The sequence below is a fragment of the Vipera ursinii genome (genome assembly GCF_947247035.1).
Source record: "Vipera ursinii genome assembly, chromosome: 8".
NCBI classification, from domain to species: domain Eukaryota; kingdom Metazoa; phylum Chordata; class Lepidosauria; order Squamata; family Viperidae; genus Vipera; species Vipera ursinii.
This window is the reverse complement of record NC_139519.1, coordinates 17025827-17039855: the sequence shown is the minus strand read 5'-3', so window position 1 is coordinate 17039855 and position 14029 is coordinate 17025827. Positions and strand designations below refer to the sequence as shown.

The 14029-nt window shown below is 42.4% G+C and overlaps 2 protein-coding genes across 2 annotated transcripts in view; both read right to left on the bottom strand.

Annotated features, from left to right (window-relative positions):
• Positions 1 to 7068: 7068 nt before the first annotated feature.
• The window catches only part of ESAM (endothelial cell adhesion molecule), a gene marked incomplete at both ends in the record, with an annotated part of 12983 nt that continues 6022 nt past the window's right edge, over positions 7069 to 14029 (bottom strand). Inside the window, 4 exons of the mRNA XM_083368891.1 lie at positions 7069 to 7540; positions 8468 to 8615; positions 10256 to 10378; positions 12953 to 13118. Coding sequence (XP_083225017.1) covers positions 7069 to 7540; positions 8468 to 8615; positions 10256 to 10378; positions 12953 to 13118 — 909 coding nt within the window. The remainder of the gene's footprint in view (positions 7541 to 8467; positions 8616 to 10255; positions 10379 to 12952; positions 13119 to 14029) is intronic.
• Positions 12905 to 14029, bottom strand: part of MSANTD2 (Myb/SANT DNA binding domain containing 2) — a gene marked incomplete at its 5' end in the record, with an annotated part of 74448 nt that continues 73323 nt past the window's right edge. Inside the window, one exon of the transcript XR_014493197.1 lies at positions 12905 to 13118. The remainder of the gene's footprint in view (positions 13119 to 14029) is intronic.

Genomic DNA, 14029 nt, shown 5'->3' with positions numbered 1-14029 from the left:
AACCCACTGAGCCACCGCGTCCCTTATCCCCCTATATTAGCCTGCAATTTCCCTTCTTAAAATTTCCACTGCATTTTATGGTGCAGTTCTGATTCTAAATGACACTAACAAACAACTGTTCAGTGGTTGTTGGCAGGTCCAGATTCCTCTTGATTCCATCCTTTTGGGAAATCAGATTGACCCCGTTTAGCCCCAATTTGATTTTTTAAAATCAATTTCGAGAGAATCAACCAACCAACCAAGATTTGAACATATCGCAAAAACCATCCAAATCATCCAATCTATTTAAGGACTTCCAATTTGATTCAACACTGTGATTCTTTTTTCTGACTCAGACCGACAATTTTGCTAAACAACCATGTGAAAACAAGTCAGGAATTCAAGTTGGGTCTTGCGGTGACCCACTTCATGAGCGCAATGACCTATGATGGAAATTCCAGGCTGAGTTGTGGTCGAGCCTGTGCAATTACTATTAATGTCAGTTGAAATAGAATGATTGGTGCGCCTCAAATGTTTGGCTATTTCACTGCAATGTTTAATGCACTTTAAAAAGTGTTAATAACGGTTCTATCGCCAGGCAAAAAGCATAAACGTAAGGCGACTTTTGCCTCCAAAAGTGAGGAAAAATCTTCTCAGGCTTAGGTAATCAAATAGTACTTGAAGATTGTTCGGTCAACCTCCAAGGGGACAATTCCTTTAGGGCTACAAGATCTGGAATGAAAAACTACTGGATGATCTGGGTTCTGGCTTTCTGTGTTTCTTCGCTGCCACTTTGTGATCATCTGGATTCTTGAAGCCCAGATTCCATCCTTCTAAGGAGCAGAAAAGATGCCACTTCACTAATAAGTTCCTCTTCCCATTTCCTTTTCCTTTAGTGTCACGTCTGTCATTCTGGACAAAAAAACCCCCAGTCTTATCTCTTTATATTTTATATTGAATTGCACATAAAATAAGGCACTTTATGATCATAGCATTATGGTACAATAATAAACAATAAACTCTAATCTTAAATCTAAGGTACTTACTAAAAGACCAAAGGAAGAGCAGAGGGCAGGAAAGTTGACAACTCCAAAAAACCATGTTGGGGTCCATTTCTCAGGACAAATTACAGACTACGACTTTCCTGGGAGAACTGAAACTCGACTGAAACCAGGTAGAACTGTTCTTTATCTTGTAGGGAAGTGAGAGCAAACAATTATGGCCAGGCTGAATCATGCTACAGCACAAAGCTGCTTGTGATATGGAAGGTTAACCCGGTGTGCCTTCTCATACCTTGCACACAGGGCTACTCAAAACTGGTTCTCACAACTAGCATTATCATTCTTATGCCTTCCTTATTTGGTATCTATATTTCAAAAGCCAAATGCCAATAATGTTGGTCTTTGTCCTGGGACTTTTCCAATGCTGGATAATAAGGAACTGCATCGTTTTGCATTTTAATTTGCTTTGCATTTGGATTTGAGCCATGGTGGTGCAGTGGTTAGAATGCAGTATTGCAGGCTAATTCTGCTGACTGCCAGCAGTTCGATTCTGATCGTCTCAAGGTTGATTCAGCCTTCCATCCTTCTGAGGTTGGTAAAATGAGGACCCAGATTATTGGGGGCAATAGGCTGACTCTGTAAACTGCTTAGAGAAGCTATAAAGCACTGTGAAGTGGTATATAAGTCTAAGCGCTATTGCTATTTGCGTGTTTAAAGCCTATATGACATGGGGCCAGGTATCTGTGGGACCATCTTTCCCTAAAGAACATCTACCTGTCCTAATGGGTCAGATAGGGTGGGCTCACACTCCTAGTTCCTTCTGCTAAATACTGACATCGGATGGGAGCTAGGAAGTGTGAATTTTCTGTGGCCTTTTCCGTGGCAGCCCCTGCCCTATGGGACACGCTGCCCCCTGAAATTCAGCCAGCCTCCACCCTTTTAACCTTCTGTAAGGCTTTGAAGATCTGACTTTCCCCCACAAGCACTGGGAGAAGACTAGATAATTGCCCTTTAGAACTTTGATTGGCACCGAGGTTTGTTTTGTACATGTTTGGTTTCAATCGTTATAATACGTCTTTATGCTATTTTAATTTTCGATTGAGAGCCACCCAGAGTAGGTTATAAGATGGTCAGCTCAATCTATATAAAGTGCAGTGAAAAAAAAGTCCCCTTGTGCTGTATTTAATTATGACTCATTTCCATGTATCTGAAAATAAATGTGTCTAGTCTTCATATACCAGTGAATTTCAGAAGCACTCCATGATGATCTAGCTGGGCTTTAAATACAAACATATATGTGTAAATGTCTACCCACACACTGAAATCATAGAGTCAGTGATATGGCTTCCTTCTACAAAAGAAATACAAACATCACTCTGAGAAATCATTAACTAAGCTATTGGAAGAAACAAACGCACCCCAAGCAAACAATTTTTCCAGATAATTTCTTTAGAACACTGCAACCGCCCTTTCCCAATTACCTTTAACCCACCTATTATCTTGGGTTAAACCAGGGCCTTACATTAGCTGCCCTGTATTTTGCCATGCATGGAATTCACCCATACCAAATTTCTTTTTGAGAATGCAACATTATGTTTCTTGTTTAACAGAATAAGAGAGTTGGTTGAAAGGGACCTTGGAGGTCATCTAGTCCAACCCCCTGCTCAGGCAGGAAACCCTATACCATTTCAGACAAATGGCTGTCCAGTCTCTTCTTAAAAACTTCCAGTGTTGGAGCATTCACAGCTTCTGGAGGAAGGTTGTTCCACTGATTAATTGTTCTGTCAGGAAATTTCTCCTTAGTTCTAAGTTGCTTCTCTCCTTGATGAGTTTCCATCCGTTGCTTCTTGTCCTGCCTTCAGGGGCTTTGGAGGATAGCTTGACTCCCTCTTCTTTGTGGCAACCCCTGAGATATTGGAACACTGCTAGCATGTCCCCCCTAGTCCTTCTCTTTATTAGACTAGACAGACCCAATTCCAGCAGACGTTCCTTATATGTTTTAGCCTCCAGTCCCCTAATCATCTTTGTTGCTCTTCTCTATACTCTTTCTAGAGTTTCCAACATCTTTTTTACATCATGGTGACCAAAACTGTATGCAGTATTCCAAATATGGCCTTACCAAGATCTTCTGGTCCAACCTGCTGCTCAAGCAAGAGACCCCACTATTCCAAATAAATGGTTGTCCAGTTTCTTCTTAAAAGCCTCTAATGATGGGCATCCACAACGTCTGAAACCAAGCCTTATTTTAATTGATTTTTGTTTAGGGCTTTTGAGTTTCTTTTTAACCTTGCATTTCTATTTGCTTCTGCTCTTCATTCCTATATTGTTTTATATTATTGTTTTATATTATTTTAATTCCTGTTGTAAAAAGAAAACAATTAAGAAACCTGGAGCTTTAGTTCAGTGGGAAAATAAAGGAAAGCTGGAGTAAGTGTATTTTAATGCATGCCCCTTTACACACACACACACACACACACACACACACAGAGAGAGAGAGAGAGAGAGAGAGAGAGAGGGGGGGGGGCAAGTCCCATGCAAGCTGCCTTACTACAGCTGGTTTTAGTTGATATAAAAACAAATACTTTTAATGATTGTTTATGAAAAATAATACATTTCAAAACTGTACATAAAAATTCTTCAGTGTATCCCTACCTTCCCACACAACAGAAGGATCTTATTGCCATTGAAAAATAAAAATAGCTAGCATGAAAATGGTTAGCGGACTCCAGCCCAGATTCACAGACCTGTTAATATCTAGAAGTATAAATTATTTACTCCATCTACCTTTATAAAAAAAGAAAAAGAAATAAAGGAATTTGTCCATTGAATAAACATAATTGCACAATATATATTAAGATGCAAAAGGTGTCCTTTAAACAGTTGGTTTAAGAGGCCTGGTAGAAAGTTGTTCTAAAATATTACAAGACATATTCTTAAAGAGTTATGGAAGATGTAATATTTTGATAGACCTGAGGCAGCATTCAGCCTTAATAGCAAGAGAGCAAGTAGAGCTATGTTTTTCAACTTACATGTTGACAATTCTGGGAGCTGAAGTCTATACATTTTAAAGTTGCCAAGTTTCAAAAATGCTAATACAGAATATCTGAGTAGAGTTCAGGTGTCGATTACTAAGGAACAGTAGGACACAAATTGGAAGAAAAGCGTATTTTCCAACATCAATCCTGCAGGTGTGAAGGTCCTACCACAACAGTAATAAAGGGGATTTCATTTATTCTAAGTTTCTTTTTTAAAAAAAAAACTAATAGGTTTTGGAGCCAAAACAGACAGACATTTTGCCTAGATGAGAACAGCCTGCTCATTTAGAGCAGGGATGACCAATCTTAAAATGGCTGGCTGGGGAATTCCGGAGTTGAAGTCCACAAGTCTTAAAAGTTGCTAAGGTTGGACATGCCTGACTTAGAGCAACTGAGTGGCTTTGTTCAGGTGAGGGACACCTCCAGAGAACACAAGGCAGCCTTGCAGAGGAATTCTGGAAGTTGAAGTCCACAAGTCTTAAGTTTGAAGACCCCTGGCTTAGACCAACAAGTTGGAAAACAAAGAACCATCATCCTTGAAGAAAACAATTTCAAATCAATCTTGTATTGCTGGTAATAAAGCTACATGGATGACTACAAGTAGTCCTTGATTTGCAACCATTTGTGTGTGTGTGTGTGTGTGTGTGTGTGTGTGTGTGTGTGTGTGACTATTCAAAGTTACTGAAAAAAGTGACTTGCAACTGGCCCTGATGCCCACAACCGCTGTAGCATCTCCATAGTCATGTCTGGATTTTTGAAGCCCAGATCTGATCCCTCCAATAAACAGAAAAGATGCCACACCACGAATAACTTCCTCTTCACTGCCTCTCTCTCTCTCTTTTTTCCTTTAGTGTCATGTCTATGGTTATCCCCATGGTCATGTGATCAAAATTTGGGTGCTTGGCAACCAGCATACATTTTTGAGAGTTGCAGAATCCCGGGGTCATGTGATCTGCTTTTTAGACCTTCCAACATGCAAAGTCAACGGGAGAAGCCAAGATTCGCTTAACAGTTTTGTGATTTACTTAATAACCAAGGTGATGCCTTTAACAACCATGGCCAAAAAAAGCTCATAAAATTGAATGAGATTCACTTAACTGCCTCACATAGCAACGGATGTTCCAGTCTCAACTGCGGTCACTTGTACAGAAAATCAGCAGAATCCTACCTCAATTTGACCTGCCTTCTAGCCTTCCTTGGGTTTGTGAGCCCTTCCTGAAAAGCATATTCTACGTCTGTATTTCAGTGAGTTAAATAGCCAACGTGAACTGGAAGAGGGCCACTACTTCAAAAAGTGGGCTTGTGAGGATGCTATGAAACAAAAGAAACCCAGCAAATTTTCAGCACAAGAGCGGCGAGATAGTCCTGGCACAAAACTTCTCCTGATCAGTGGGTCATCAGCCTCATAAGGACTGCGCCATCTGACAACGCCGAATTATATTGTTAGCTTGAATTAAAGTGATATGTTGCCTTAGGAAAGCATTTTCTGGTCCTATAAAAATGGATTTCTGTGGCAAAGCTACAGTTCAGATTTATATCTTAAAGGTGGCATCCACTTTTCAGTTTGAAAACCACCAAGTGCGAAAACGTGATGACCCACCAAATTATTATCTGCTTCATATATTCTGCTTAACTTGTTCTTGTCAGAAACCATTTCCAAACATCTTCAGGTGAACACCAATACTTTGATCTCTTTTTGCCTTTATGATACAACCTTGACAACTTCATGGCACTTGTCTCTCCAAATAGTTCCATCCTGAGCTAAATTTATCTTGTCCATAAGGCTGTCAAATTAAATAATCTAGGATACCATTTCAGGAAAAAGGAGATTACATCACTAGTTGCGCCCACTGTAGAAGATAACCTCTTGATGAGGGCTGCGTTTATTCTGTACTAAACTTATTTCACTGGGCATTGATACTACCCACGTGCCCGATTTAGTGCCCAACAAGTGCAGGTAAATCTCCAAAAGTCTTGGATGGGCTTTCACAAGTGCCAAACTTTGAATTTGTAATTTTAAGGCTTATTACAGAAATCTGGAATAATTGCGTCATTTCATTCCTCACCACCATTGATCTTTCATTAATTCTATAAATTCAATTTAAAAGATACTTTCTTCAAATTTAATATATAGTGGCTTCTCCAGACATATGGAAGGCTGGGTCTTCGAAGAGTTGCACACCTCTAACATACTGTAGTGATCTAAAATCAAGAGGCAGCGGAAGGGTTTATGGATGACCTTTGAACCCATATCAAGAATTGCATGTAGGCCATCAGCCCAACCAACAGTGCGACTGAACTGCCCTTTAGTTTCGTCTGGGGAGATGGAAGGAGGAGGCAAGACTCACAAGAAAATCACTCTACCACCTTGACTGCAGCTCTACCCATTGCTGATAAACATTGTCTACCTGGAGGGGGTGGAACACGGCAGCTGAGATTCTATCACTTTTTTTTATTTGTGCAAATTTCTAGAATGTATAGACTTCTGAAATGGAGTCAGGTAGGTTTTAGTTACCTTTACCTTCCCTTCTTAACCGTCTGAAGGGTTTCCTTTTGTGTGGGCTAGTTTGGGGAAAGGATTGGAGTAGACAGCATGGCCCATTTTGCTTACAGATTTCAGATCTACCTCCTTCTCTTATGCTAAGCCAAGAGAGTAAACCACAGCCTGCCTGTCTCCCTCAACAGTAAGAGTCATGTTAGAGAACAAGCTTTTTTTAAAAAAAAAATCCAGTTAAGCCTAGTCTCTGTTAGGCAGGGAAGATGGAATGGGGCTGGGGCACCAAGAAGAATAAGACTGGAGAGATAAACAGAAGCTCTTCTGGTTATCCCCCCAAAAAAGAAGTTCATTTCAGAAGTCCCGATAAGGTCTCACTTATGGCAAAGTCTTGACATTTGGTCACTTGAAGAACAGATCCAAGCCCCACCCCCCACACAGACCCTGGACCTCTGTGGACAGGCTGGCGGAAGCAGCACAATGCACGCCTGTCTCTCGTCAATACTTGTGATGAGTCAAACTGATAGCCGAACAGTAGAGCTATGGAGTCACAGCACATTTACACCAAAGACCCTGCTTGGCTCTGAGCAGGGACCATGACAGGCACTGCTCCCATGCGATTCAGAGTGGAGGCCGTTAGCCCTTGAGTAGTGGGGGCAGGGGGCTCCTGCTGCTGGGGGGCCTGTGGCTGAGCCCTGTTTGTCCGGTGGAGGTTATTCCTGTGGGTGGGCACATTGGCATGATGGCACTGGACCCCGTTAATCACTGGTGGAAAATAGAGGGGCAGTGACTGGCTGGAAAGGCTGGGCGTCGGTGTGAGAGTCCCGTTTCTGCGGTCACTGAAAGGGCCCTTGAAGCCCACCATGCTTCCTGCAGCAGTGGTGATGGAGGCAGTGTCCGAGGGGGGGCGGACTGGATATAATTTCTGATCCCGGGTTGTGTTCATGGATGACAGGGTTCCATTTCTGGAGAGTCCATCAGTGCAGGAATTTTTCACCCAGGAGAGCGTCTTGGGAGCTATAGCATCTTCCCTGCAGTGGGGAAGGAAGTATTAAATGGAAAGAAAAATAGGAATTAATGAAGTTATTTTTCCAATATTCCATTTCAATACTTTATTTATTTTTTAAGTCGTTTCAAAATCGGGATGGATATTTAAACTGTGTTTTTTTCCATCAAGCAGAGCACCTAACTGGGTTTTTGTCTTGTAAGGATTTATATTCCTATTGGTTTACTACAAAACTAATCCAATCATCCATGATAGAGAAAGATAACTCACAACCTCTATAGATTAATCATTCCACTGTTGTACAGTGATTTTAACATGACAAAGTGTTTTCCCATTGAAACTGGTCAGAAACAACCAATAGAAGTGAATATTTGCAGCTCAGGTGAGAACTGTGGAGTCCTTGGTGCTCTGAGCTAGGCGGTTTTCTTGCAGACATTTCATTACCCAAGTAGGTAACATCATCAGAGCTACCTGGCATAGCGCTGATGATGTTACCTAGTTGGTTAATAAAACATCTATAAGAAAACAGCCAAACTCAGAGAGCACTAAGGACCACATAGTCTGCAGGAAATACTGAAGGTGACCCAAATATGTTTGGGGTCTCTAGCGGGGACATTTCCTCCAGATGCTCCAGGTGACAATTCCTACCATTTCTGGTCATTGCCTCTATGGCAGAGGTCCCCAACCTTTTTGGGGCACCAGGGATCGGTTACGTGGAGAGAGGGTTTTCCGTGGACCGGAGAGTGCGTGGTTTTGTGTACTGCCTGCATCACGCAGATGGGGCTTTGCTTGTTTGTGCAGACCGGTTGCTGGCATGCTGCGGACTGGTACTGGTCCACTGATCGGGGGTTGGGGACCCCTGCTATAGTGAGTGTCAGGCTGATGGACTTGGAACCCAACAAGTGGTAGACACTCTTTTCTAACTCTACCATCAGCAGTGCCAGATTTCTACGATACTTGCTTGATTTCATTGGCTACATCCTCTTGGGCTTCCTTCTTTTTCTTTCGGTAGATAAACATCTGAAGTGTAAAAAATATGATCAGGCCAAGTCCAATGAGGGTTCCCACGACTGCACCGGCCACCACCGCTGTATTGAACGCTGCAAAAGGAGCCACAATGAAGATGTTTTGGGGTTGGTTGTTGTTGTTGTTTGTAATGGAGATGGGATCAAGATTTCAACAATCCTATCCCTCTCAGCCTTTCCCAACCTCCTGCTTCACTAGATGTTTGGGTACAGTTAATCCTGATTAAAATCCCTTTAGTGTCTTTATATCAAACTAATTTTGGATCCAATCTCTGTGTTGAACATGTATTTATATATCATTGATATCAATCTTACTTCCCAAAACGAAGCAGATAGATAGATAGATAGATAGATAGATAGATAGATAGATAGATAGATAGATAGAGATAGATAGATAGATTAGATAGATAGATATATATAGAGATAGAGATATAGAGATAGAGATAGAGATATACAGTACATGATACATAAATAGATGATAGGCTGCAGGACTTGGGTTTGGCTAGTCTAAAGAAAAGAAGAAATAGGGGAGACATGATAGCAGCGTTCCATATTTGAGGGGCTGCCACAAAGAAGAGGGGGTCAAATTATTTTCCAAAGCACCAAAGGGCAGGACAAGAAACAATGATTGGAAACTGATCAGAGAGAGAAGCAACCTGGAATTAAGGAGAAACTTCCTGACAGTGAGGACAATTAACCAGTGGAACAGCTTGCCTCCAGAAACTGTGGGTGCTCCATCACTGGAGGTTTTTAAGAAGACACTGGACAATCACCTGTCTGAGACGGTATAGGTCCTCCTGCTTGAGCAGGGGGCTGGACTAGAAGACTTCCAAGCTCCCTTCCAGCTTCTATTCTGTTCTCCTTCATATATATATCAATGACGTATAAATATATGTTCCCCAACCTTTAAGATTTTGCAGACTGGCGGGGCAGCAGGAGAGGGGACGGTTCTCTGTGAGTGGTGGGCAAAGGAGCGCATATGTGCACACCTGCTGCTCATGCAAGTGAGGAAGTGCATGTGTGCAAGCACTTGCCCGCCACCTCTGTGGCCCGGTTCAGAATGGCTCAAAGACCGGTACTGGGTTGCAGGTTGCAGGAGTTGGGGACCCCTGCTGTATACAGGACTGTTCTTCCCATGTTTATCATAAGCAACTGTGAAATAGACTAGATTGGGAGATATTGACTGCTCAACCCATTTCATGAACAAACAAGATGGTTCCCCTTTGTTTTCCCTGTCTGACATGCTCTCTGTGGACCAACACTGACAATTCTTAGCAGTGCTGCTGACTGGGGAATTCTGGACGTTCAAGCCCATATTTCTGTTGGAGAGACCTGGAGAGCAGGCAGATTGAGGAAGGATGCCCTGATCACTACCTCACATTGGCTGTCGACGCATGAACAGATTGTCAGGACAATGGAGATCTTTACCAGGAATATGCAGAACATTTTTTTTCAATCCCGATGGAACAGTCACCACTACAGATTGTTAGCTAAATGGAGACCTTCAGTACAGTAGCCAAGGAAACACCCTACATTTTCCTAAAATTTGATGCCGAAGGTGTTTATTTCAAATGGCAATGGGAGACCGTTCTTAAAGATACAACTGATTGCAATGGTGACGTTTTATTTATGTTGACCTTCTCTTGCTACTAAGAGTTCCCATGTAAATGGAAGCAGAGGAGACGGAGGTTGTGGGCTGTTAAAATGAGACTTACGTGGTTGAACTTCCAGACTGAGTGTGCAGTTGGAATAGCCAGCTAGGCTGGAGGAGTTGCAGAGATACACCCCAGACATCTCGATAGTAAGATTGGTCAGCATCAGGAGCCCCTTCTTTGTGTCTGGGGGAAAAAATGCCAAGCAAGATTCAGACCAACAGAACTGTATTTCAAGAGGACCCCATTAACTTTCTCTCAGTGACCTGGCTGAGCGCCTAAATCAAGCGTTCCCATTACACTAAGCCAGGGGGAAGAACAATGTTTCTCAACCTTGTCAACCTGAAGACATGTGGACTTCAACTCCCAGAGTTCCGTGCTGGTCTGGCTAACGCTGGGAGTTGAAGTCCACACGTCTTCAGGTTGACAAGGATGAGAAACAGTGGTAAAACTTGAGCCTAAAGTGTCACCAAAAAGTTTGGTTCCTTCCCTGGAGCTCATTCGGAAGTTTTCATCAAACGGTAATTCTGAAGGCTGATGGTCGGATTCAGAAAGATCTCCTGTATGGAGAACTAGTGCAGGGAAAACGCCCCAGAGGGAGACCAGAGCTGCAATATAAGGATATCGGCAAGAGGGATCTAAAGGCCTTGGGAATGGACATTAACAGCTGGGAAAACAGCTGACCTCTGATCATTCAACTTGGAGGCTAAAGACACAGCATGGCCTTCTCCAATTCGAAGACACACTTGTGCGGCAGGCTGATGCAAAGAGGCAGTCCCCAAACCAGCAAAATCTGGGGGCTGGACAGGGGACAGATTGTATCTGCCCTCAGTGTGGGAAGGGACTGCCACTCTCGAATTGCCCTTTTTAGCCACACCAGATGCTGCTTTAGGACCTCTTTTCAGAGCACGATACCATAGTCTCTCGAGACTGAAGGATGCCAGTGAATTCTGAAGGAGAATGAGGAAGAATATGAAATATCCAGAGAGTAAATCCAACCTACAATTTTTGGATTAAATTCTGTGCACATTGAACTGATTGAAACCCCGTTCCTTGACTAATCTTCCCTTTTCTTTTGGAAAGCCGACACAAAAGATACACATCAGGTCCAACCTGCCCTGTCCAGCTGTGCTGGATTACAATGCCCAGAAGAAAGATTCCTACCTTGTGTGGGTGCAAAGAAAAATTGGGAGCTGGGCTCAGTCCGCTGCCAACGGTAAACTGGGACTGGTTTTCCAAAAGCAGATTTGCAGGACATGGTAACGTTACCTCCAACCTGGGTGCTGCCTTGAATCTGACACTTTGGCGGAGATGGTGGGACTGCAAAATAATAAGGTCTCTTTTTTTATTAAAGAAATACAAAAACCATTCAATGCTTTAAAAGGTAGTAAATGGCGTCATCTACTGGCTACAGAAAACATTGGCGTTCCACTGAAAGCTGGGGGGGGGGCAGGATCAGTTCAGGATCCATCAGATTTCAAAGGGGAAGAGATGTTTTTAGCCTGTTGCAGAACCCCAAATATGGAGGGATCTTAAATATTAACGGATGCATCAAGGAGGTTGTAGTTAATGTTACCTCTGGCAAAATTTGATTTTGACCTTTCTTTGTGCTATTAAAATATTGGGGGTCAGAAATGATCCCATTCTATCTTTGGCCCTCTGGAGGTGTCTTCTTGAAATATCAGCAAGAAAAGGATTCCTGAAACTTCAGTGCTCACTTTGGGCAAGACACAAAGAAGGAGAACCACTCCTTCTAGATTCTATCCCATGGGACTTGTTGGGGAAGGAGGGGCAGAACTTGCAGGTGGAGTTAAAAGAGGAATCAGCCTACAATCCCTTACGTGGTCACCAGCAAACTAAGTCCAGCCCCCTTTGAATTCCATTGAACCTTATCCAAGTCTTAGCAGCTGTTAACAATTATTTGAGAAGATTTTCGGTACCTACACATGAACAGCAACAAATCAGTTTAAGTGGACTTTCATGTGTCAATCTGATCTTTTGCACCTGACAGGACTTTTTGCAGCAGCTCACAAGCTGAAACTTGAATGCGGCTCTTTTCAAATTGCTATGCAATTTGTACAGAGTACAAGGCTGAGTACAGAGTACTGCAGAGTACAAGGCTGAGCTGAAGAATGAACTGTCAGACTCCCAAGCTCAAGTGTATGGTGCAGAAATGGAAAGATCTGCAACAATCTTTCCTGATGCATGCAAAGCTGGTACAGGTCCCCTTTAACTTACAACCATGCAATGACGGCTATAAGCCGTGATGGTTGTAAAGCAGGTCATCACTTAACCGATCCAATTTTATGATTTTTTTTGTGGGGTGAGGGAGTCATAAATTGAAGTCAGTTTACCCAGCAGTCATAAACCAAATCCATTGATGCTAAGGGCTGTTTTTTTGCTGGAAACCGGGACAATAAAAATTGTAAATCATAATCATGGGACTGTGGGATGCTGCAATTGATCACAAACTGCAGGCTGGTTGCCAAGAGCCCAAAATGTAGTCACCTGACCACAGACAGAGTGCATCCATCAGAACTTCAGAACCAGGTGGTAGGGAAGTGGGAAGTTCAATTTAACTTCGAACGATTTGCCAAGCGAACAATCATAACCCAAAGACTACTTCCAGGAAAATGAAGTGTTCTAGGTGATCCAAAATCACATCTCCCCATCTAACCTCTGCAAAGTAGAAGAAAACCAGAGTTTATTTACCTAGAACAGTGAGGTTAACAAGTCCAATGTTTCTTCCATTCACCGTACTGTCATCCGGAACGTTCACGGTGCACATATATTGTCCGGAATCCATTTCTTTGGTGTTATTAATTACAAGGGAGACATTGTGAAAAGGCATACGGAAGAAAAATCCAAGGCGCTGCTTGAGATCGGGGTCTTCCACTTTCGTTGTGTCATACATAAAGGCCAGGATCTGCAATGCAGATTAAAGGATTCAGTGCTTTGGCTGAAACAGCAGCTTGCTGATATGAGACACAGCACACAACGTGAAACTTGTCTGAATACACCTGTGAGAGATGCATAAAATTGCATGCAGAGAATATCCAAATGGTTTTAAATCTTGGCAGCTATACGTTGCTTGGACCTCAAGTCCCAGAATTCCCCAGACAGCATGGCTGGCTGAGGAATTCTGGCAGCTGAAATCCAGATATCTTTTAAGTTGCCAAGATTGAGCAACACATTATTATTATTATTATTATTATTATTATTATTATTATTATTATTATTATTATTATTATTATTATTATTATTAATTTGACTTATGTACCGCCCTATTCCCATAGGACTCAGGGCGGTTTACAGGGCAATTAAAACCATACAATACAAAAGTTAAAATAAATTTAAAACAATTAATTAAATTTAAGCCCAAAAGTTAAAACTTTAAAACCCAATTAAAAACCCCTCAGTCTAGGCCAGACAGCTCAAAGAGCCGGCGAAATGAACGGAGGTCGGGGGCAGTCCTAAGTTCCATAGGAAGTTGGTTCCAAAGGGCAGGCGCACCCACAGAGAAGGCCCTCTCTCTGGGGGTCACCCACCGGCAATCCTTCACCTTATGACTTGGCCTCTTTCTCTGTTTACTCAAATATTGGCTGCTCTTTCACCTGTGTGGCCCACACATCCTAAAGTTGCCGAGTTTGAGCAACGCTGGCGTAAACTACCAACTTCTTTCATACCATTTTTGAAACAGAGATGTTCTGGATAGGGGCTGGAAGACTCGCTTTTGCATCTCTTTCCTCCTGCAGAGTCTTCTCCTGTGTCTTTGCCATCATCTTAAAGTAGTTGATACAGACATTTCTTTCCCCTTTATCAATCAGTCTTCCCCAA